The sequence below is a fragment of the Alternaria ethzedia genome (genome assembly GCF_023757985.1).
Source record: "Alternaria ethzedia strain BMP 0044 chromosome Unknown scaffold_13, whole genome shotgun sequence".
In the NCBI taxonomy this organism is placed as follows: domain Eukaryota; kingdom Fungi; phylum Ascomycota; class Dothideomycetes; order Pleosporales; family Pleosporaceae; genus Alternaria; species Alternaria ethzedia.
Window position 1 is genome coordinate 82214 of NW_026056206.1, and position 24859 is coordinate 107072.

At 46.1% G+C, this 24859-nt stretch overlaps 6 protein-coding genes across 6 annotated transcripts; 3 read left to right on the plus strand and 3 right to left on the minus strand.

Moving 5' to 3' along the window:
• Nucleotides 1-6238: 6238 nt before the first annotated feature.
• Nucleotides 6239-7049, plus strand: APT1 (adenine phosphoribosyltransferase; the record flags this gene model as incomplete). The annotated part of the gene is made up of 2 exons (XM_049377480.1): nt 6239-6836; nt 6889-7049. The coding sequence occupies 2 exons, from the start codon at nt 6239-6241 to the stop codon at nt 7047-7049; spliced, it is 759 nt and encodes a 252-aa protein (XP_049232521.1).
• Nucleotides 7050-7706: 657 nt separating this feature from the next.
• J4E87_005876 (uncharacterized protein) lies at nt 7707-9908 on the plus strand (the record flags this gene model as incomplete). The annotated part of the gene is made up of 6 exons (XM_049377481.1): nt 7707-7749; nt 7806-7819; nt 7881-8048; nt 8106-8256; nt 8673-9484; nt 9792-9908. 6 exons carry the CDS (start codon nt 7707-7709, stop codon nt 9906-9908), a joined length of 1305 nt encoding a protein of 434 aa, XP_049232522.1.
• Nucleotides 9909-10423: 515 nt separating this feature from the next.
• On the plus strand, nt 10424-11821 carry J4E87_005877 (uncharacterized protein; the record flags this gene model as incomplete). The annotated part of the gene is made up of 2 exons (XM_049377482.1): nt 10424-11093; nt 11355-11821. The coding sequence occupies 2 exons, from the start codon at nt 10424-10426 to the stop codon at nt 11819-11821; spliced, it is 1137 nt and encodes a 378-aa protein (XP_049232523.1).
• Nucleotides 11822-11911: 90 nt separating this feature from the next.
• Nucleotides 11912-13360, minus strand: J4E87_005878 (uncharacterized protein; the record flags this gene model as incomplete). The annotated part of the gene is made up of 3 exons (XM_049377483.1): nt 11912-13068; nt 13124-13271; nt 13331-13360. 3 exons carry the CDS (start codon nt 13358-13360, stop codon nt 11912-11914), a joined length of 1335 nt encoding a protein of 444 aa, XP_049232524.1.
• A 1168-nt stretch (nt 13361-14528) lies between these two features.
• Nucleotides 14529-18384, minus strand: J4E87_005879 (uncharacterized protein; the record flags this gene model as incomplete). Its single annotated transcript, XM_049377484.1, has 4 exons — nt 14529-15634; nt 16793-17981; nt 18032-18157; nt 18214-18384. 4 exons carry the CDS (start codon nt 18382-18384, stop codon nt 14529-14531), a joined length of 2592 nt encoding a protein of 863 aa, XP_049232525.1.
• Nucleotides 18385-20211: 1827 nt separating this feature from the next.
• J4E87_005880 (uncharacterized protein) lies at nt 20212-21977 on the minus strand (the record flags this gene model as incomplete). The annotated part of the gene is made up of 2 exons (XM_049377485.1): nt 20212-20331; nt 20361-21977. 2 exons carry the CDS (start codon nt 21975-21977, stop codon nt 20212-20214), a joined length of 1737 nt encoding a protein of 578 aa, XP_049232526.1.
• Between the last annotated feature and the right edge of the window lie 2882 nt (nt 21978-24859).

Below are 24859 nucleotides of genomic sequence, written 5' to 3' on the forward strand. Positions count from 1 at the left end.
ATATATTAGTTAGCTTTATATAGTCTATACTTCTAGGTAAAGATAGCTCTACTAGAGAAGAGTATATCTTTATTACTAGTAGCTATAACATTAACCTAGATCTAATATACTAGAATAATAGTACTTTTTATAAAAAACTAGATTAATACTTTCTAAGTAGAAGTATAATTAAGAAAAAGTATATTTTATATAATCTCTTTATATAAAAGTATATAAGGCTAATATATATAGAGTTAAAGCGTACTAGATAATATTTATAAATATAGTTGTAAAGCGTATAGCTTTTAGATTACTAGAAAGTAATATAGATAGTTATATTCTATTAAGTATTACTAAACTATTCTTCTAGTCTAGAATAAGTAAATAAGAAGTAGAAAAGTATTTTAAAATCTATATATCTAAGAAAGTCTTAGAGATCTAGCTCTTTAATTATCTAGAGAAGTTACTATTACTATTATAACTTTAGAGCGCTTTATATAATAAATCTTTATATAATAAATAGCTTATAAGAGTATATAAAGTAGCTTTATCTACTAATTCTAGAGAAGCTACTTAGACTATACTTATACGTATTTCTATAGTAAAAGATTCTAAAGTTAGAGTTTATTATAATAGTACTCTATAAGCTCTTATTTCTCTTCTAAAATTATTAACTTTATATAGAAATAGCCTAAAGAAAAACTTAGTTAATATAATTTTTATAAAAATTAGTTTTAAAGCTAGTAAAAAGATAATTATAGAGTATTTTAATAAGCGCGCTATAGCTATCTACGTAGTAAAAGACGTTAATAATGTACTAAAAGCTAGAAGTTACTAAGACCTTTATATTAATACTTAAAATCTTAGACTTATAAAAGAAAGTAGAAAAAATATAAAAAAAATAGTTTATATAGAGCTTATCTTTAAGTATTTTTATAGTACTTTATATAAACTAAAAAGAAAATTAACTCTAGAGTCTAACTTACTTCTACGTCTAAAGTAATTAAAGCTACTTCTACTAGTAGAAGCTACTATAAACTAGATAAAGATTAATAATAAAAACTCTATATATATAGTTAGAATAAATAGATAGACTAACTATAATATAGGCTTAGAAGATAACCTCTATATACTAGATAGAGATATAGCTATAGTTATGCGTTCTATAAGTTCTAGAAATACTATAAATACTAATAATTACTTTAAGTCTATAATAGTAGAGTAGAAAAGTAGTAATATAGGCTTTATAAGTATAAAGAACTCTATATTTATATTAAATCTAGAGTTATAGAAGAATAAGGTAGTATAGATTTATATTATAGCTAAAATATTAGCTAAATAAATTAGAAAAGATAAAAGCCTTTTTCTATAGTTAGTAAAAAAGAGAAGAATAAGTCTATTAGTTTTAGAAAGTTAGAGTAAGAGAGTTTTAAACTTAGTAAAAGTAAAATAGCTACTAGAGTAGAATATAGTAAATTTACTATAGCTACTAAAGTAGTTAATTCTTTTATTTAAGAGATAATTATTTTAAAGGTAGAGATAGTCTAGAATATTTAACTATATAAGGTTTTGTTTCTATTATATACTATATAGACTTAATATTAAAATACTAGTATATTAGTCTTAAGCTTTTATATTAGCTATTACTATATTTTTATTCTTTATACGCTAAATCTTTTCTTTAATAAGTATATCTATAGATATTAAGTAATAGTAGCGTTAGAAAAAGAATATATATACTATAGAAACTAATAATACCTTTTAGAAGTATATTCTTACTTTTAGTTTTAATATAATCTTTTATAAAATTACATAGAATTCTAGAAAGTATCTTATCTTAGATAGTGTAGGTAGTAATAATAAATATATTAAAGTTACGCTCTACTTTATTTAACGTATAGTTATACTTATCTAGATATAATTTATTAGTTCTTATTATTATAGTAGGTAAGTAAACCTACTAGTAATATATTCTCTTTCTACTATAAGTTTATATACTTTATTAGCCTTATAAAGTAAGTCTTTTAGTAAAAGTTATAGAATCTTTATATATATAGGCTAGTATTTAACTACTAAAGCTATAGCTTTACTATAAGCTAGTACTTCTAGAAAAGAAAATAGTAAGAGTAGCTTCTTCTTATAGTTATATATTCTAGTGTAGTCTTTTTATTTACCTTAGCTCTATAGCTATTTCTATAACTATTAGATCTAGCTAATATCTTTAGATATAGAAAATTTATTATTAATTATACTAATATATAAGTATTAAGCTTTTAACTAGATATATAATATAAGTATATATCTAAAAGTTAAGTAAGAAAATAATAAGCTTATCTTTCTTTACTTATTTTTATTACTTAACTATAATATTAAAAGCTTAATAATCTTTAGTTACTTATAGACACTAGTAACGCGTAAACCTCTAATCTCTTTATTAATATTTTTTATTTATACTATAATAGTAAATATACTATATATTATAAGTAGTAGAGTATAATAGTTCTTCTAGTAAAAAGACTTCTTATTTTATATAGTATAAGATAAAGTATATAATAAAGAGTATAGAGCTATTACTAAATTAAAATAGATAAGTATAGGTAATAATATATTATATATAACCTTAGTCTATATAGTATAAAGTAGAGTGTAAGGCCTACTTCTATCTAGAGATATACTATAGTAAATACTCTTTTACTCTTTCTTATATTTCTAGTATATCTCTTTACTAACTATTTAGATAGTATCTTAATTCTTTAGTTTAAGTAGTTTAGAAGATAAAGCTAAGATAGAAAATACTAGTTAAGACTATAAGACGTTAGCTATAATAGCTAGGTACTTAGTAGAGTTGTTCTACTATAATATACTAAAAAAAGTATATATAGTTAAGCTAGAAGTAAAGCTTTCTATATCTATAGTTTTAGGTATATTCTCTAGAACTAGTATATAACTACTTTAGAAGTCTAATAAAAAATAAAAGAAAGAAAAAAGTATAGCTAATAGAGCGCTTCTTCTAGTTAATAGAGAACTACTTTAGACTTAGCTCTCTAATAAGTATTATAATACTTAGCTATATCTATTTAATAATAACCTTACTATAATATAATAATCTATAGTTTACGCTTTTAGATTTAATATTAAAATAAGTATAGCTACTATTAGTTACTATATTTACGTTTCTTTTCTAATCTTAGTAAGCTACTAGAACTCTTAATATATAAATATTATACCTTAGAGCCTTAATTATATAAAAAGAATTAATAATATCTATATTATAGAAAGAGTATTTAAGATTTCTATATATAATATTCTAGATATAATAAAATTACTTATATATACCTTAGAAATATTCTAAAATAAACTAGAATAGTACTATAATCTCTCTAATAAAGTTAAGTTCTATTAGTATATAGTTTCTATTACTTACCTAAACTTATTATTACTTTTTTTAATTCTAGCTAGTAGCTAAATTTCTAAGTTAACTATCTATTAGTTAGTAGATTATCTTTAGTAGTATATATTCTACTTTTATATTAAAGAGAATCTCTTTAAACTCTTAGTTAGAAACTTTATTTTATATAATACTTTAATAAACTAGTACTATATTATTAAGTATAAGGTATAGAAAAGTTACTTAGTAGATACTATAAAGTAAAAACTTATAGCTTATATAGTAAATTAGCACTTTGCAATAATATATTAATAGTTATAGGTTACTATAATAGTCTAAATAACTATATATACTAATAAGAAAAGTAGTTAGAGAGATAACTAATCTAGAGATAATTATTCTAATAAGTTTAAGCTATAACTTAATAGTAATAAAGATAATATAACTATAGAAGGTACTTAGCTAGTTAAATTTATTTAGTAGTAGAATAAGAAAATAAAAACTACTCTCTACTAGAAATAAAGAGCTTCTAGAAATAATTCTAGTCTCTATAACTATAAAGTCTCTAATTCTAATACTACTAGTTAGAAAATTAATATAGATATAGATATAGATATAGATATAGCTATAGATAGAGATAGAGATAGTAGTTTAGAATTTAGTACCTCTATACGTAAGATTTATACTAGACTAAATACTTAATACTATATTCTTTAAAACTTAGTATAGCTTTCTAATTAAATTACTATTAATAGTAGAGTCTAGAGATTAGTAGTTAACCTTAGAAGACTATAGAATAAAGATAAGATATATATATATAAAATATATTATATCTCTTTAAATCTATTTACTAATATAGGTATAACTATAATAGAGAACTATAGATATATACTTATATTATCTCTTTTTATTAAATAGAGAACTACTTTAGAAATACTCTAATATAAACTTAATATAAATATTAAATAAAAATATATAGTATCTTATAGCTATATTAACTCTATTCTTATAGTAGATCTACGCTTTTCTACTAATAAAGATATTAGTATATTTAGTATCTATTACTAGCTAGTACTAAATAGTTACTATAAAATCTATAATTTTTATAAGAATAATAGTATAGTAAGTAATCTAAAGTAGTATTTAAGTATTAAGAGAGAGCTTCTTTAGCTTACTAACGCCTCTTCTAGCTAACTAAATTTTTTTAGTACTAAACTTCTTAAGAATTTCTAATTTAAAAGTTTTTTCTATATTAAGAATAGAGACTTTTAGTAATACTTTAAAAACGCTTTCTCTAAGCCTAGCATTACTACTTTATTTAAATTCTAGTAGATAGAATAGAATTATAGAAATCTATATAGAAGAATACTAATAGCTATAGTCTAGTATAATATCTAATAGTATTTATTTACTATATTTACTAATCTTTATAAGTATTATAAAAAATATCTAGAACTTTAAGCTTATCTTAATAGATAGTAGTATAATAATATTTTTTAAGTAATAAAGTAAGCTTATAGTTAAATCTTCTAAAGATAGTAGTACTTATAGTAAAGAGCTTTAAGTTCTTCTCTAAGATACTTAACTATATTATAACTACTATAGCTTAGTAAAGTAATACTAATTACTTATTTTTAGTATAAGTTATATAGATCTTACTACCTAATTTATAGCTTATATAAGTTATTATAAATTCTATATAGTATACTACTTCTAGAACTCTCTTTATATTAGAACTCTACTTAAGATAATTACTAAAGAGTATAGAGAGTATTAATACTATATTTTATATAACTAATATATTAATAAAAGCTAAAAGTATAATACTTTTAGTAAAGAATATAAAATCTATTAAAAAGAAGGTGTATAGTATACTTAACAAAGGTACATTTGTTTTAATTACTTATATTAATATAATTAGTAAGATATATATATATAGGCTTATTATAATAATAGGTATAGTAATAGTTATTTAATAACCTTATAATATAGGTGTAAGAAATATAACTTACTTTGTGTTAATTTACTTACTATATACCTCTATCTTAAGAGATCCCCGCTACGCCTTGACGGCACTGGCTTTTGTTGCGAGACAGTGGACGCAGATTATGTTGTTGACATGTCGTGTTTGAGTAATAGATTGCGCGAATCGCGAATGCAAAGCTAGAGAAGGGCTTTCAACAGTAACGCAGCTACTATAGTCGCCCGAAGGCATGGGATCCATGGGAGGGCAGGAGAAATTGTTGGGAAGCGGCAGTATGACTCTTACCCTACAGCCTACGTGCTCGTTTTCTGGCCTGGCGTGACGTCGACATGTGAATGCACGTCTTCGTTCGGCATCCCTTGGTTCCGATAAGGGTAAATGTCGAGTCTGGCACATGTTTGGCGCCGCAGATAGTTGTGGGTCAGGGATCACGGCGATACAGCTGCCCGTGGCGCGCGTGCGATAGGATGGGCGAGTGCGGTGCGGGCGTAGGGAGCTGCCGCATCGAGCAGCGTGGTGGTGTATAGGCAACCGAGTGCGAAGGTGCTGCGCTGAGCGCTGAGCGGCTGAACAAGGAGCGGGCGCCATGATGGTGCCAGGCAGTCCTACGATTCGCCATACGGGGGTTTCGGTGGTGGGCCTAGGAACTGTGTGGCCCTGCGGACCGTTTTCCAGAGGGGCTAACTCAATTTTTTTTTGTTGCGCTGGGTACTCTCAGCGACCACGACGACGCCTGAGTCTGACAGCATTGCAGTGCAGCCAGCCAGCCCTGACCACCTTACCCCAACCCGGCTTCTGCCCTAGCCCTATCTATCGCATCCGCCCTCCCATACAGACCTGACCCGTCCGTCTTATATCTCGACGCCGCCCCCTCCCCTCATCCCATCATGTCCGCTCCCCACGACACGCCCGCCCACAGCACCCACCCCATCAACACCACCACGTCCGCCGACCCCCCACTCAAGGGCGACGCAACCGCCGCGCACCCTCCCCCGCAGAAGCCCGACCCAACCCTCGAGTCCAACAGCCATGGCCCCTCCCAAGGCGGACAGTCCACCCCCCGTCCCTCCGCCGCCGCCGAACTCGCCCGTCTTAAAAGCACGCTGAAGGCCTCGCTCCGCCAGTTCAAAGACTTCCCCGAACCCGGCATCCTCTTCGAAGACATTCTGCCCATCTTCGCAGACCCCGCGCTCCACGAGGGACTGCTGCGCGGTCTCGAGCTGTCGATTGAGAAGCAGTTCGGCGCGACAGGTGCCAAGCCAGATGTCGTCGTCGGACTCGATGCGCGCGGCTTCCTGTTCGGGCCCAGCCTTGCGCTGAGGCTGGGCGCGAGTTTTGTGCCCGTCAGGAAGAGGGGCAAGCTGCCGGGTCCGTGTGAGACGGCGGAATACAAGAAGGAGTATGGCAGTGATTTCTTCCAGATGCAGGAGGGCGCTGTCAAGAGCGGGCAGAACGTGCTTATTGTGGATGATATTATTGCGACTGGTACGTGATATCGTTCGCATCAGAAACGAGACGGGATGCTGACACGACACAGGTGGCTCCGCAGCCGCAGCTGGTTCTCTGGTGAAGAAGCTAGGCGGAACTATCATGGGATACCTTTTCATTCTCGAACTCGATTTCCTCAAGGGCCGCGACCAGCTCGACGCGCCTGTACACACATTGCTCTCGGGCCAGGAGGAGAAGATGGAGCAGTAGGGGTGTAATACTGGGACGGCTGGTAATCTTCAGGCTTCAAATCTCGACTCGATACCGTAAACAATACACATTATAGATGGGGCATAGGAATGCATATGGGCGGCGTTGGTGGTTTGTATAGTCACGACATGGCGCGATGAGAGATGCGCGCGAGGATATCACGATAAATACGTCAAAAGTCTCTTTACTCGTATACGCACCTTCAAATGGTCATTTCCACACTATATCATTGACACCGAACTAAGCCCTGCGCCCTGCGCAACACGACAGCGGCATCATACCCTCTTTCCCCGTCGCAAAAGTCGCCGTCCCCAAAATTTACGCCCTCATTACCCCTCCATCAACAAAAACATCCCTGCAAGCTGCTGACACGCAGCGCCCGCCCAAGAGGGAAAGTGGGGTGGCTTCCGATGCCGCTCCCAAGCCCCATCTTATGTCACGGGTATAGGGCGGACGCGCTCAATTAGGTGTCCACCTAGCCCGATGATAGCCTCGATTTACCTGACGTAGATAAACGGTCCCATGCTGCTGATACGCACGGCGGTACCAAGAGCTCTACGTGCTTTACGACCTCTCACTGCTACAACCACGAATCTTACGCGACCTGCTATCACAACTTCACGCTATACAGCAATTGACATCAAAGGAATACGAAAGATGTCTGATATCAAGAAGATTCACACCGCCAACGCGTGTCCTCGTACGTTCCAATTGATAGCGGAGATGCGGAAGGAGAGATAGCTAACAGAGATACAGCTGCCGGACCCTACGTACGTTCCTCCTCTATCGATTCCAACGTATCCGAACAACCGCGTTAACGTCACCGTCTAGACACAAGCCATCGTCGCAGGCCCTAATGTCTTCGTCTCGGGCCAGATCCCCGCCGATACCAAGGGCAACTTGATCGAGGGAAGCATCGCAGACAAGACCAAGATGTGCTGCGAGAACATCAAGGGCATTCTCACTGAGGCTGGTGTTGCTATGGACAGGATCGTCAAGGTGCGTGCAAGAACATACATGGACAAACAGCCGATGAGGTGCTGACTACGACTCCAGGTCAACGTCTTCCTCGACGACATGGCCAACTTCGCCGAGATGAACGGCATGTACGAGCAGTACTTCTCCCACAAGCCTGCGCGCAGCTGTGTTGCGGTCAAGCAGCTGCCCAAGGGTGTGCCGGTGGAGATTGAGTGCATTGCGTATACTGGTATGAGCTCGAAGCTGTAAAGCGTGGAGCTGATGTTGATGATGCATAGGTTGAACGATTATTCGGTGAAGTGAGGCTGCTTTTGAATACCGTGGATCGGTTAGGAAGACTACAAGACACATGTTCAATATGAAGCACACTATTGCTCGACTCATCTTGATCATCGAAGAGCCGACCTTTTGCCATGCTCAAAATTACATGCCAGACGGCCTTCTCCTGCTGATCCGACACGAATTTGGATGGCTTGGGAAGGCTGAATCTTAGCGCCGCCACAAAACATCAGGCTAATGTATCACGCTCAGCCTCACTGCACTGCCCCGCACTGGCGTCCTTGTCACCACAACATGTTTCCCTTCCTCGCCCAAACGCAACAATCATTACACATTTGATCTCAATTCTTCCAGCTCATTTCCCAGGATTCTATACTAACGGTAACATGCGCCTTTTGCATGCCTCTGGCGACGACTTCGAACTCGTTGAGTTTATTCGCTACATGCCAACATACGCAATATTATCACATACCTGGGGCGCCGACGAGGATGAAGTCACATTCAAAGACATATACAAGGGCAAGGGCAAGGGAAAAAAGAAGCCCGGCTACGCCAAGCTCCAGTTTTGCGCAGCGCAGGCGGCTAAAGATAAGCTCGAATTCTTCTGGGTTGATACATGCTGCATCGACAAGAGCAGTAGCGCGGAATTAGCTGAAGCCATTAACTCGATGTTTAAGTGGTATCGAGATTCGACAGCATGCTACGTATACCTCTCCGATGTACCCAGCACAGGCACCCCGTATTTGCAGAGCAACAAGCAGCCATCTTTCAAGGGTAATCGATGGTTCACACGTGGATGGACGCTTCAGGAGCTTTTAGCACCAAGGACTGTTGTCTTCTTCAGTGTGGACGGCACAAGAATTGGAGACAGGTCTTCCCTTGCAAAACAAATTGCACGTGAGACGAGCATCCCTGTAGCCGCATTGGAGAACGGTTCAGACTTTATGCTCAAGTATCCTGTTGAAGAGCGCATGAACTGGGCAAGATATCGTCACACGAAACGCGAGGAAGATGCCGCCTACTGCCTTCTTGGCATTTTCGAAGTTCAGATGCCGCTCATATACGGCGAAGGCAAAGAGAAAGCTTTTGGTCGCCTGCAAAAGGAGATCGAAGATGTGCATGGCAGGCGTGACTGGGTTGACAACCTCTTGCATCGGTACGAGCTCCCATTGTTGCAGGTAAGCATATGTACCCAAATTTATTATCCGGCGTGAGATCTAACCTTACTCCTAGATCCCTTGGGCTTCTATAGGCCACGATGTTGCTGGAGCTGTGAAGATTTTTATCATTCTCTGTACAATCGTCATCCTTGCCTTCGCGATCGTGTACGACCTTCCACTGACGATGTGGTTTCTGGGATGGGCTGTGGCTGCGACACCATTCTATCTCTATCGCTGCACCCGGTGGAACAGGCCAGAACAAATCCTTATTTTCTCTCTAGTAGCAGTCATCTGCTACGTGTTAGGAAAGCTCATCTGTCTACAGAGAGAGCTGCAGAGACTGAACGACATCGTATTCGATAACGCAATGATGCAAGGCATAGACCAGCAAAGCATACACATGCGAGAGATCATGCGGCGCATGCAGAAGGGGGTTATATAGGCCGCTAACCTTTGCGCTTTACTCATTGTAGTAGGGTTGAATTAAGCTCAGCAGGGGCAACAAGTCTGCAGCTTGTGCAAGGTCGCTCACATACGGAAAACTGCCACTTACAAATACCGGCAGCCGTTTATGCACATTGAAAGACCGTACACATTGCCATCAGGAAACCAGGTTCAACCACATTTCTGCTGCACAGGCGATCAATTCGTTCTGCATCAGCTTTTCTGGGCGACAAGCCTCACGTTATGAAGCGCCTATCCGGGATTGACTAAAACCCGTCTACAATTGGTCTTCAGACCGAGCGGGAAGGCGTGCAAAGTGCCCAAGTCTCTTGGGGTCGGGGAGAACGTCTGGGATAAATTTCCGGGTAAAGCTACGTGACGAACATTGCCGCTTCGGGAAACATGACACAACGAGCACTATGGGATAACACAGAACTCTCATAAGATGCTGTTATGCCTCGAGAGCTTGTGGAAAGCTTTCATACTCATATCCAGCGAGGTGTCATTGCAGTCATGCGCTGCCTAACCCTAGCGATTATTGTCCTGCAACTCGCACTCCAGCATGCATCGGCGACAGTAGGCGTCCTTGACATCGACGACCTGCTACAACCAGATCTCCAACAGCATTTGTTCGCTCCAAGCGAAGATTATCCGTACGCACCATGGTCTCATAAACCGTACTGCATGACTAGCAGCTATCTCCCCACCCTCGGCCAAAAGTACTGCGTCTACACATCCAACACGACGGGCCCACACGGTCTCTCCCTGATCTTTCCCCCAAGATCCGCCCATCTAGCGTCGGAATATCTCGACGACAACCCGCTCAATAACTTCCTGACTCAGAAAGATGCTGAGCGCTTGTATCTCGGCGGTCAATCATGGAAAATCGTCGATATACCCGGGAAAGCGAAAGGTGTAGTGGCCACTCGCAAGATTACGATGTACGAAACGTTCATGGTGGATCAAGCCGCTGTTGTTGTAGATATGGGGGCGGAGAAGGCTCTGAATGAGGCCGAGAATAAGAAGCTGATGAAGAGGGCTGTGGATCAATTGCTTGTTCCTGCGATGATTAGAGATATGAGTTCTGCGCATGCAGGGGAAAACCATGAGGGTGGAAATGATGGAGATGACGAAGAGGAAGGGAGCTTAGAGGAAGCCATCATGAAGACGAACGCGTATGGCAGTACGGTTGCGGAGGTTAGCTCGAGGGCGTTGTATCCGCTGATCTCGGTAGGTCGCGGCGCAGTCTAAACAGCAACATCAGTGTCACTGACCGTACCAGCGCATTAATCATGCATGCAACCCAAACTCCTTCGTCCTCTTTTCCCGCGCAGGTGTCTCAATGGCCATAAAAGCCTACCGGGACATTGAGGCCGGCGAAGAGATCACCGTCTCTTGTAATCTCCACCCTCTTCCTTCCTGTTCTTGTGCTAACGCCACCTAGACCTCCTCTTGGGTATCCCATTTCAAAAACGCCAATCTCTGATAAAGCGCTGGGGTTTCAAATGCACATGTAGCCTCTGCAGCCTACCAGCCGACGAACGCCAAGCCTCTGATCTTCGCCGCACAATGATCACGCAGGCCGAGGAAAAGATTATGGAGCTTGCGAAGGCCTACAAACTCGACGAAGCTATAGCTCTCGCCGAGGAATCCGTCGAACTGATCAAAGACGAAGGAGTCTGGTCGATGTTGACCGATGAGTATGCCATGTTAGCTATGCTGTGGTTGGAGAAGGGCGACAAGGAGAAGGCAGAAGCGTATGGCGAGAAGACGCATAGGTTGTTGTCTGATCTGGGGTTTTTGGGTATTGGAGAAGATAGGGAAGCGTGGAAGTTGGAGACGCTCTTAAAGAATATTGGAGGTCTGGGAGGGATGGGTCAGCTTTGGAAAACGGGCCCTTTGAGAGGGTAAACTGATGAATGAAATAGAATGTTTGTTTGGAATCTAGGTGTTAGGTGGGGTGACAAGACGAGGTTTTTCCCGTGGCTAGGCCTGAGAAAACTAAACACTTCCGTGCTTCCTTCTGTAGTGACTTGTCGTGCCGATCGGTCCTGCTCCGCCCTTCTCGACCCAACTATCCACGCCACCTAGTCTTCCTTGCGTAGGTGGCGCTGGATTCTCACCGCGCTCAACCATCGGATGGTAGAGACCTACCTTCTGCGACAAAGCGACATGTATTTCATCTGGCGACTTGTTTGCCCATGCTCTGGTGCTCAGATACGAAAGGGGGTATAACGGCATGTTCTCTTCACGACGCATAAAGTCGTTGACCAGAGGTGCAACGCGTGACATGATGATGTCAAGATCTTGGCGGATTTGCTGGCAGAATGCATCGAGTGGTAGGTCATTGACATCGTGTCCGAAAGGATCTTCAATCTCACGGCCAATGAAAGCGATACCCAGGATGATGTACGCTGCAACCACACATGCAGGGATGGTGATCCAACCTAAGCTGTTGTAGCATTGGAAGGGTAGCAACAGAATGTACAGCCATGTAACCTGGGATATGGCGATGGAGTACGCAAGTGGAAGCGGTGTGTTCAGGATTCTCTCCGTGCCACACGACACTTCGTCCATGATTGTCAGCGAGTCCAAAGTCTGGGTTTGATAGATACTGTAGTCTCTCAACGTGCCGTTGTCGTATAGAACTTTCATGTACGCAGAGAGGTGAGATAAAATCTCAAGGGGTAGGTCCCCGAGAGGCACGCGCGATTGCTTGACGTGTTTGCGTGGGTTGGGCGTCGCCATGGGCATGCCGAGTAACTGACAAGTCCGCCTGAAAGCGCTCGGAGGGTCGGGCGCAGGCATATCCGCTGCTTGCGCAAAGGTATCCAAATGACCGACCAGGTGCTTCAGATCCTCGTAATGCGTTCCTGGCTCGAACCGCAATTTATGTTTCACTGCGACAGCGAAAGCCACAATCAGGTTCAGGCAGCTGACCTTGCCGAGCAGATCTTGCTTCCCCACCCCTGCATCAGCACCATGCCTCTCTTCAGCGTGTATCCATATCAGACGAGCCAAGATGTGCGATGCGAGTCGAAGGCGCCCCCAAAGCTGTCGACCTTGGAAGTAGCGGTCCATCGAGGTAGAACTGCGGACGCTGAGGGCCAGACTGACGACAAAGCCTAGTACGGTGATGAAGACTTGGTCGGTTCCAACTGCGTCATGTTAGAATAGGGCTTTGTAGTACAGGAAGAAGAGAATATGGCTTACGGTCATATACAAGCTTCGAGATGCAAGTAACGGCGGTGGCCCACCCGCCTACCAGCAAAACGGGTATAACAAGCTTAGGTGTGATGCTGCCGTGAAGTCGCAGCATCATCGGAAACTTCGAGTGATGGCTGAGGTCGCGCGGCCCCATCTACCCTCCTTAGCAAGTTGCGCGTCCATATACTGCTTGATCCTCTGCAGGTAACATACGAAGTATCCATCGCTAGGCGATCTCGGCATGGCTCTTCACTCGTATGGATAGGAGAGATAGAAATCGCGGCGATGTGTGATTAGACGAGTGTCGCGGAAGCTTAGGTGGAATAGGATAGGATCTGTGTGGGAGTGTAGCGGCATGGCTGTGCGATCGTTTCGACGACGTTGTGGCAGTCATCTGTAGGAGTAGCAGGTACAATGTGTGCTACTTGCCCTTTCCCTCTGTTACGTGAAGGTAGCGCCTACCTGTAGATGAAGTAAGTTCGGTGGCATCGGCGTCTTCTTCAAAGTCTGCAAGAAACATTCGTCGCTCGCACAGAAGCAGACGCGTCATTCCATAGGTGGTGATGCGGCCGGCAATGTATGTGTGAGTCTGTCCAGGTTGCGGACCTTCATCTTCTCAGTGTCGATTGGCAGACGTCGTACAATAGCGGATTCATACCCGCGACTGCTGCTACCATGGCATACGCGCAGCGAGAGAGCGAGGAAGTTGTGAGAGGCGTCGCTGGTGTGATGAGGCATCACGCGTTCCGCTTGCGGCCCCACTTAATGACGTCACGCGCTCCGAAGCTCGCGTCAAACTTCACGCGGACGAACCTCAACTACCCAGATGCTACTCACTACGCGCGTCACATCTTCACGATACTCTTACTTCCAACAGAATCGCAGCAAGTGGATTCACAACTGTGATTGATGCTCATGATCCGTAACGAGCCGGCGCGGCACAGTCTCATTATGTACAGCCGGACAAATCGGCTGTCAGCCTCAAAAGTTGTATTGCGTCACTGATACTAGGCATAGGACCCAGCCAAAGCGCCCAAATCTGCAGGGACAAAGAATCTATTTTTCAAAAGTATCAAGCCCTCTTTACCACCCGTTCCAAAGGAGAACGCTGTGCACCAAACTCGGTTGCGACGAGCGGAATACTGAACTTACAAAGGGACAACCACACATACCATGAGAGAAGCAAAGCGAATATTACCGCAGTGAGCATACCATACGCCTTCCCTCACCTGAGGGAATGCGAAATCTCGAACCAAATCAACACCGCGCCTCTCAACACCGCGCCTCAAAGGTCGTTGCGTCTAGGTCCTCCGGGTGCGGCTTTTCTGCGGCTCTTCTACATCGGACACGTCCTCAGAATTGTAGCGAGTACGCTTGCGACTAGTTGGCGGTGTAGGCGCCACTACCATGGTCAGTGAAGTTCATTGTGCCTGATGATAGACCTACGAATCTGCTTTTTCTTCCCGGGCTTCTTGACGAGCCGATCTTCGCGCTTTCGGCCAGCAGTAAGGTCTTTCTGACGCTCGTCGTTCTGTTGGCGGTTGCTCGAGCTAATCTGGAGGAGAGTATCCGGGCACAACACATACTCCTCGACACATCCTCCACGCAACAGCTTGTCGACACGGCTCTTGTATGACTTCAACACTACGACAAGTTTCGAGATACGCTCCTCGAACGTGAGCTTCCGTGATTTCTCGCAGCGATCGATCATGACAGGATCCAGGATCGAAACGAACCCTGCGCCTTCTCGATAGATGCGTTCAGTTGTTTCCTTGTGCATGTTAGCGCCTGTAATTGCGTATGCTATAGCGAAACTGACCAAGATATCCCAGCAGAGACGCTCTTTCACCCAAGGTTTGTACACTGTATTGGTAGCGATCTTCTGTGTGCGTTTTGTCTCCCCAGCGTCTCCAACCCCGTCTTTGCTCGATTCTCCTGCACTCTCTGCCAGCCAGCGCTTCTTGAGCATGGGGCTCGACATCTTGTCCTGGATGTCGCTGGTGTCTTGGATAGCTTCGAAGAGCTTACGGACAACTGATATCCGCTCTTCTTTGGTGTTTGGCAAAGTCTCGTCCTCACGAGGTGGCCAGTCCAGTCCCCGAGCTTTCTGGCGGGCTTCGGTGACTTCGGTAAAGTACAGGCCGAACGAGTTCAGTGGCAGTGCTTGTCGCTTGGTCTTCTTCGCATTTATGTTGGTCTTCATCTTTGTCTTGTGAAGCGAATCACTGCGCTTAGTTCCGTTCACCGCAGCGGGGGGTTTCTCTTCCTCTTCCTCTTCGATTTCCACAATCCTACTCTTGGTCTTCGTCTCTGCCTTTCTGGACCGAACTGGACTGTGGATCACAGGCGCCTCTTCGGACTGTCGACTCGCCCTACTTCGCGGAACATACTCTTTCCAACGGCGATTGTTGTTGTCGCAGTGACCAGCAGAGACTGCGTCTTCGAGCTGCGATTGGCGGAGTGTTGAGGCCATCAAGACTGCACCTTCGGGCGAAGCGGGAAGGGATCGTGGAAGCCCTGTAATAGGACCAGCATCATGGAAATTCTTGAAAGCAGACACTTGGTCGTTGTCGTCGAATGGCCAGGCCTCGCTGCCCCAATGAGTTGGGTATGATTGACGATGAAATGGTCCGTGCGATGTCGCGATAGTGTCAGTCTGACCATACCGCATCGGAGGCGGGCAGATAATGTATTCTGATGAGCCTTGAAAATACTGGGGCCTCTGAAGCTGACGGCTTAGAGCGACCTGCGACGCTTCCCACTCATGGACATGATGGTCTGGAGGCATCATCCGCGCATCGCCTTGATCAGTGCCGCACATGTCCCATTCGCCTTGATCGTGGGGGTGATAAACACTTGAAGATTGGCTGAATGGGGCAATATCGGTCTGCGATGATGTTGTCACGGAGGACGCAGCGGTTGAAGGAAGCATTTCGACAGCGATGTAAGTGGTGGCCAGTAGTGAATTGGGTCGGCGATATCAATATCGGACTTGTTCACGATGTAGAAATACAGGATTTAATCAAAAAGTGCGTATATAGAAGTAGTTGTGTTGTCTTATTTGCGACTACCCGCTGACTAGTACTGGTCGGGTGGCGCTCTGACCAGTGTGATGTAAGAAGAAGGTACACTGAGCACGACCGCGGCAATGACAAGCACCACATCGCTGCGTCTGAAGAGCTATCCAGAACTATATTGAGATAGAGATACTGCGGAAGCTCAATGTATTGACAACTTCAGGTATCTTCACACGGCTCTACAACCTGCTATATGTATTGTTCCAGCGCGGCGACGGTCTGGAGAAAAGATCACGTGGGAGCGAAGGCTCTTGACCCCGTGCTTGAGAACTCAGTCGTCCCTGACTTCTCCGCAAATGGTCACCTGGGCACTGACGTAAAGTCACGTGGGAAATTTCCGATCAACGATGTTGTTCGATGTGACAATTTCGACATGGTCGCATTGATAGCTCTACGCATGGCAACGACTGAGCTCCAAGCTAGACACAGAATCGCACTCTTTCCAAACCATATTCGCCTTGCAACCACCGCCGGAAATACTTGCCACGATCTTACTGCTACTGCCCGATGTATATTGGGCGCTCTGCTAAGGTCTCTCATCCGTTGGTCCGATCGCTCGCCGGAGTTTGGGTGGCAGATCTAGTGCCCAAGGTGCTACCTGGGCGGTGACCTTCTTCATACTGGAACTTCTCAAAGCTCTGATCATTCCGAGAACGCGCATAGTTATGAGAGCGCTTAGCTGCAGGCTCCATCTTGTATCCTCCGTCACCATCCGCCGGACGCTTCCCAGGCACTGCTGATCCACCAGGTGGCTTTCGACCTGGACTAAACGTACCCGACTGACCACCCGTAGCCATGTAGTTGTTAAACAGCGACGGCAACATACGTACATGCTTCAGGATCTGCTCCTGCTCCTGAGGAGTCGGATGTCTAAGCCCCTGCGGATACGGATGAATCTGAGTCTGCACTATGCGTTGCTCGTCCGACATACTCGACCACTCTTGTTCAAACCGCGGTAGATGGCGGAGGGACGTCAGTGGTAGCGCGACATACTTGGCAATATCCCTCCCCAACATGACGTTATCAGCCGCGACTTTCGAGTGCCAGAACAGCCGCGCGAGGTAATGAATCCGCTGTGGAAAAGTAAAATCCATGTCCTCCGCGTTCAGCGATTCAAACTCCTCGCACCGACGGAACGGCAAGCCAGCGACACCCATTTTGTGGATGCGCATAGCGTTGCTGACGATGATGTGTGCGGTCGCTTCGATGTCTCTGGGATCAGCCCATGTACCCGTTTTGGAGAATTTGACGGCGTAGGGATATACATCTGCGACTGTGTCCCATATGTTGGAGAGGTTGACGAGACCGAAACAGATCTTCTTGACATAATACGATTTCTCCGCTTCGTTTTGTGGTACAGCGTAGGCGCCAGTCGACGGTCGCCATATGATTTCTTCTAGGTAAGACGCGACAGCCGCGCCGGTGGGTAATTCGAGTTCGTTGAACGACGAGATCGAGTAGGGTTGTAGTAGTGGTCTTGATGGGCTGGGTACGGGACACTGATTATGCATCTGATCGAGGTCGATATCGAGTTGGGGTAGCCAGGAGTTAGGTACCGCGGACGTATCGGTGGAGAGATTTTGCTTGTAATCTTCTCGATAGCGGGTATACGGGGTTGCGATCGGACATTGGGGTGGGCCCGGGTTGAACGGACGAGAGTCGGATAGGGTCGCCCAGGATGGGTAGCCTGCCTGTGACAGAGCATGTTGATATTGACGAGCGTCCATGGGTTGAGCGAAACCAGTGGGCTGTCTGTTAGACAGTGTTGGTGTGACCCAGCCTTCCTGCTGTCATGTTTAGTTGAAGCATTTTCTACACTGATAATGCAGATACTTACAGGCTTTGGTGCCTGATTTACCAAGCTAGGACTCATGTTGGGAAATCTTGGTTGGCCCATAGGCGAGAACACGTTGTTCCTTGACGTTTGAGCCCCATTTGGTTGGACGTTGGGGCTGTATGCGAACTGCTATGCGTTAGTTGCTATATATATTATCTGGTACCCAAGGAGCGAAAGCTTACCACGTCATCAGCTGAAACGTTTTGGTTACGCTGGGAGCCTGGGCGACTGCCGCTGAAGTCATCGTGACCTTGCGCCATAACGGAGTGCGATCTTGTGTTCAAGCGCGATACGTCACCTTGATCACTCGGTGTCTGCGCGGGCTCTTTCTTATTGTTGCGCGGACCGACCATTTCGAACGTTTTGGAATAGTTGAGCGGGTGTTGTCTTGAAGAGGTCTTCCAATGTCACGATGCGATATATCATTGCTCCACGTTATACGCCAAGGCTCGTGCCTAGGCGCACGGGGTAATTCGGACAGAGATGAGTTAGCGTCATATCAAATGTCTGCTACGGCTTCACGCGCTCAGTGAGCATGATTGCGTAATATCGTAGTACGTCACCAGTTCTGGGGAGTTGGGATGATGAAAGTACGGGGTTCCATTATGATTGTGACTCTCGTTCTTAAAGAGGACCTAATCCTGTAGTAGAGTAGAGTAGAGTATGAAGTTTGGAAGTCATCGAGTCGTGTGTGGTTGATTTCGTCAGCGTGATGCCATGGTAGGACTTGAGTTAAAGTAAAGCCACGTCAGATTTGTAATCACCTTGTTTCTAATCAAGATGCGAAGTCAACAAGTAAAGATGTAGAAAGAGATGATGTTCCGATAATCCCTGGATTGCTCCTTGCGTCAATCTAAGTGCCTCGTGTATAGGTAGCCACCATGTGCAGTCTCGTCAAATTCTCAGAAAATGACCTCGCTCAACCGCTCAACCAATTGCAGGAGCGCTCGCATATCCACTCCCTCTTCAAAGACCAAAACGCTGACACCAAAGAAACAAGGCCATGGGTATAATATAATCATGAGAAACATAAATCGGTCGTCCGTCGTTGTTTTACCGCTCATCACATAACAGTGCATCCCATCTTCTTCTTCCCCTTGGCCTTCTTCTCTCCAACAAGGACGCCATCCATCCTGGAACTGCGCCCAGTACCTCCACTCCCACCGAGGAGATCGCCCACACTCTGCGACGCCCTATGCACGCCACCTTGCGGTGGCCCGTAGTAACTCCCATAAGGATGGTTGTACTGCGCACTTTGATCTGTCCTCGGCGGCGCACTGATGGGGAATCTTTGACCGGCTGAGTACTGTTGGTCTGGAGCAGCCAGAGGTGGCAGAGTGTTCCTTGGCTGACTTGAATTGTTGACTGGCGGTGCAGGATAGGGCATGCTCATGCGTGGGCTGCTCATGGGTAGAGGACGGCGCTGAACTGCTATGTTTGGAGCCGAGCCGCGGCGGGAGGCTGGAATACTGGGGACGGGTGGAGCGTAGAGGTCGAGATTATCGTGAGGAACTCGTTGAGTGCGCCCATTTGTGGGACGGCGGGTGGGCATGTGGGATGCGGTGTTCGGGTATGCGGATTGGGGTTGCGGCAAGGGTACATACGACATTTGTTCCGATGGTGATCGGGTCCTTGATCGCCTCCGTCGTATCGAGCCAGAAGATTGGGGGCTGGGGTATGTGGATGGATGCAGCAGAGATGGGCGACGCCCTGGGTCGGCAGCTGGAGGTGATGATACGTCGACGGAAGATATCGATTGTTGGCGCTGATGGTAAGGGTGCGACGGAGACATTTGGGAGGGGTTAATGGTTGCGGACATGTTTGGTAGTGGAGGAACGGGCGGTATGGAAGATGATGAATGAGTATGAGGTAATCGAGGTACAGGGGGCGCATCCGGATGGCTCAGGCTCACACTCTCTGCTGCTGCTGCGGTGGTCGTATATGCTGGCGGAGGTGGCACCCAGTTGTCGGCGTCACTTTCGTGTGGCAGCTCTCGATGACCGTCTGCACGACGGTACTCCAGGGGTCTGAAAGGCAGAGCACGCAGATGCCGACGGTTCGCAGGTGATACCGCCGCGACGGTGGCAGCCCTAGCTAGAGACATCTGAGATCGAGGTTGTTGATTATCATACGGAGCTTCAAACATTGCCTGTGCCTCTTCCGGTGTCAACTCCTCCGACTCATCGGAAGGCAGTGGTGGTCTTGGCGCATTCCGGTTCGCAGAAGTATGTGCCCGCTGAACAGGCGTGGTTCCAATTCTCGATGGTCTTCGTGCAACAATGTCGTTTCGATCCTGGGCTCTGCGCTGTGCCATGGTCCTGGTTCGTACCAGTTCCACCTCGCGATCAAAGTCAATCGAGCCTTCCGGTAGCATCTCGCCTGGACAAAGGGGGTCTAAGTCGTATTCTGTCTTGAGCGGCGTCGGTGGAGCGCTTCCCAGGGGCTTTGTCTTGTCGAAATCCAGGACTATCAGGACGCCCTTGGACCCCAGTGGCGCCCCAGGCACATCGTTCTCATCGGGTAGTATGCTCGAGTTGCCAACCGCTACAAGTCGCTGAACGTTGGCGTTCAGCCTAACCCATCTGAGCACGCAAATTTCTTGCAAAGTACCTGCGTTGTCGTTTGGTATGGGAATGCAAAAGCAAGGCTGAATCGGGGCATCCACCTTGGCCTTTTCGCTCGGCTTGTACTCCCAACCTGGTACTTCGTAAATCCAGATATTGGTGGTACCTCGCATCCGCAGGGCAACAGCGGCAAGGTCAGCATTTGGAGAGACAGCAGGCATAGCATCATCTACGAATTCTGAGCGCGTCCACCTCGCGTGATCCGGCAGAAACATCTTCCGCTGTGTGAAGCGTTGGCATGCAATATCGTAGATGCCCCATGAGTCCTCCTCGGCGTTGAACGCGAAGAGTTCGTTGAACGTCCCGGTGTCGGCATCTGGAAGCAGGGTAGCTTGGCGTGCTATTCTTGCTGTCTCAGGAAACAGCACCGAGCCGGTCCATGCAGCTTCCGGGGGTTGTGGAATCGGCTCGCCCTCTTCTGTAAGCGGACCATCGTAGAGACCCGGTAGGACGAACAAGGCCGAGCCATCCGACTTCCTCGCATACCCCGTTATGAGCAGTGTGCGACCGTCGTCCGAGAACTCCAATGCATCACCGGCGGGTCCCGAAAGCGTACGCCGTGTCGTCTCAGGTACTTCTGGCCCAATGGCAATGACTTCGATGCCGAATTTGTTGCCCGTAATTAAGATGCGCGCGTCCGGCGATATGACGATAGAGCTAGCCTCGTGCACCAGCATGATGGTCCGCCTCTTCTTGATCTGGTTATCGCCCTCGCCGTGGATTTCGTATAGATCGACCTGTGAAGGTCTCGATAGCACGGCCAATAGAAAGCCATCTTCAGTAATGTCGATTGCGACCGGCTTGCGCTTGACCTGCAGTGTCCTTGCCCATAGTCGCGGCAGCTGCACGGTCTTGACCAAGAACAGATTCGACGCCGAGTATACCGCAACATATCCACCTTTCCGGGACACATTCACATCGAAGCTATCAGGGAGCGCGGACGAGGACGCAGTGTTGGAGACGAGTTCGAGGAGGGTAAGGCTGGGGGCCGCATACGACGGAGTGGCAATGGGCGTATCGTCATTCGGCCGATCGTCATAGGTAGTGGCGGATGTCATAGCCGTCGAGTGGCCTGACGAGGAGATAGTGTCGGTGTTAGCAATCGACGACGCAGAGAGCAGCGTGTTCACGTGCTCGTAGCCCTCCGAGTCTTCAGAGCTGACGGATGTGGTGCGCGCGCGCTCGTCGTAGGCCGCCCGTTTTCTGTGAGCGCTGCCCTCATCGCTGGCGAAAGCGACGCCCTTCCCTCTTCCTTCCGTTGAGGGCGCCGTGCTGTCGAGTTGCGCTCCCGGGTTGTGATGGTGTGAAGGCCTCCCCACCATGGTAAGCCTGATCGCGCCTTCCTTGCGTGGGCAAATGTGGTAATAGCGGGTGCGAAGAGCGTCAAGTGGGCGTCGGATGCGGCTCCATGAGGGTGCCTGTGGTCGCTTGGGTCGTCTTCAGCTGGGACCTTAGCAACATGGGAGCATTGCGATTACTAGTAAGGCAGCTTGGAATGTAGAGGTGTCTAGCAGGCGCTATTGCTGCAGCCAGACACGCTCGGCCAGGGTCACGTTCCTCGTTCAAGCCTGGCCTATACCCGATCTGCCGCTAACTCCTAGTCCGCTCCCATGCTCCGATGCTATTAACAGCAACACACGGCGCACACAGTCGCCTCGCCCTTTCGTATCCGATAATCCTGCAAAATCTCTATCTACTCCCTACTGACCGCCATGTCGCCCATGCAAGATGCAACACGCCGTGGTCTCCGGTGCGACCTTGACTTGTTTCGCGACACGCTGTCACATCTGTCCACCCTGGATAGCGCCATGCGACATTGTGGAGGCTGAGCTGTTTTGGCGGACCGCCTTTGGGGCCTGGCTAACTGAGGCTAACACGCTGGCGAATCGTGGAGAGCTGGTTGCCCTAGTCGCGCCCTGACGCTTGCAGCAACGAAACGCGAGAGGGCTGGTGGGGCAGACAACTGTCGCTACACCCCCTGCAAGGACATCCTTCACCTCTCGCTATAGGGCAGTATGTCGCCGTTTGGGTGTGGTAGTAGTACAGCGTCTTCTGCCTGCAGCAGTGTGCCTTTCAAGGTTACAATCACCGACGTCGAGTTGGGTCCTCCAATTTCCGCTACTTGCGCACTCCGAAAGCGGAGAACAGTCTTGGGGGGTATACTTTCTTCCACTGGCTGTGAGATTGTCGTATGCGATACTGCAAGTAGAAGCTGATGATGATATAAGATTACATCTCATGTACGCCGTGTACGCCGTGTAAATTGCTTACTAGGTAGTAGATCTCGCTCGTGACCTCCTTACCGTCAGCGGCACATCATCGTTGCCGGACGCCACTACGACTGGAATAGCAGATCGCGCATCCTCAGCTCTAGTTACGCCGGGCGAACGACGTCTGGAGTACAACTGAATACATGCGCATGATAAGATAACCGCGATCGAGTATACAAACATTTTACTGTGAAGCAACGCCCTGATGATCGTGGAATCATTGCCTGTCTAGGTTCTTCACACCATAAAGGCTTTCCACTTGGCAAGACATGGCGCATACCCGATGTTCTCCCTAGCTGGGTGTTTGTTTCTGTGTGGACGTGAGGGATATATAATGATGCTGCTGTGTGATATCCTATCTCGTCCTACTGGTGCCGAACGTGCATGGCGGAAATTCTGGATCCTATTTTTTCCAACTCTTCCTCTGTATATGAAGCATGCACCTATCGTGAGATAAGATATAATATCCGCAGGGTTTACCAGTCCCTTCCACTCGTTTGCGCAAACGGTCGCAAGTGTATCATAACGCGAGCGTCCATCTTCGTACGGGATTGGATGTCTGTTATTAGAGCATTAGCCAGCCGAGGTAGTATGAGCTTCCACAGCTGTCTACCACCGAAGAACTCCTCATGTTGCATGTGCTGGAGGCCTCGTTCGCCGTGAGGGGACGTTGCGCGTGCCAATGCTTGTGCGATGTTCGTGATATGAAGATCGATCAATTCGGCGTCTGAGTGTTGGTCAAGAGAGCGCATGCAGCTCCTCGATGCAGCAATGGCAGGCGAGCGTGACTAACAATTTTCTGTAACTTGGTTTAGCGACGTCTTACATCCGCTTAGAAGGCCCATGAAGGATGGAAGTATCGTAATTAGCATAGCTTTTGTAGCTCGGTGGCTGGAGTAGAGTTTGAGTGCGTAGGACAACCTCCGGCATGACTACGGAGGTTTGGGAGCCAAGATGAGCGCAATGGCGCCCTCACACCAGTTCGAGAGCGTAGTGTCATGGAAAGAAGCCGATTCGGCGCTGCGTGAAACTTCACAAGGTGCGAATTCCAGAAGCTGGTTGGCGGCATCGCCGGAAAGCGCCTCGGTGCCATATGCAATTGTCAAATTAGTCATTGGTGATTAGGGTCCAAGGCTACCACGATTGCGCCGCCACCCGCGATCGCGCTCGGAATCGCGCCCGTCGCTAACTACATCGTCTTTACCATCTTTCCAATCTCGCTTTCGCCAAATTCTCGTCAAATACCTGCGCGGAGAAACTTGAAATGGAATTAGCCTGCACACATGCAGCCCCTCCGGACTTATATTCGGCGCTCGACGTCAAGTCTTTAGCCTGATTCAGTACAGATGGTCGACCCGAAGAGTGACTAACGGTCGGGGCAATGCGACGTTGCGTCTGAATATTCAAACTCTGACAAAATGATCCTCAAAGGCTACATTTTCAGAAGTTGGATCGAATGTTCTTTCGCACACCTTCATGAGAAACTCGGCCAATCGAGACGTGGAAAAAGTTGCTAAGTTTCACTACCACAGCTAGCACCACTATGTCGACCAACATCTTGGTGTGATCGACATACCCAACTGCGAGCCCCTGCAGCGGAAGAACGATCACCTTCAGCCTACATCGTCAGGCACACGACCTAACATGCCTGAAAACTTTACAACGACATGAACACCGCGTGCTCATTGGTACGAACGCGCATTTCCGACAATTGGCTTTGAACCCAACCTGCCACGACATGGCCCTAAAGTATATCGCAAGCTATGATCGGTGTCATTTGGGTCTGCGCTCGAAGTTTATTACCAGAGTGTGCCCCACGCCACCATGGGCCATGCTTGTTGAAGCTTGACATACTCCTAATATACTCCGCGGTTCCGCTCGATCCACTGCCTGCCTGAAATGAGTATCAATGCCCCGTCACTCGCAAACGACAT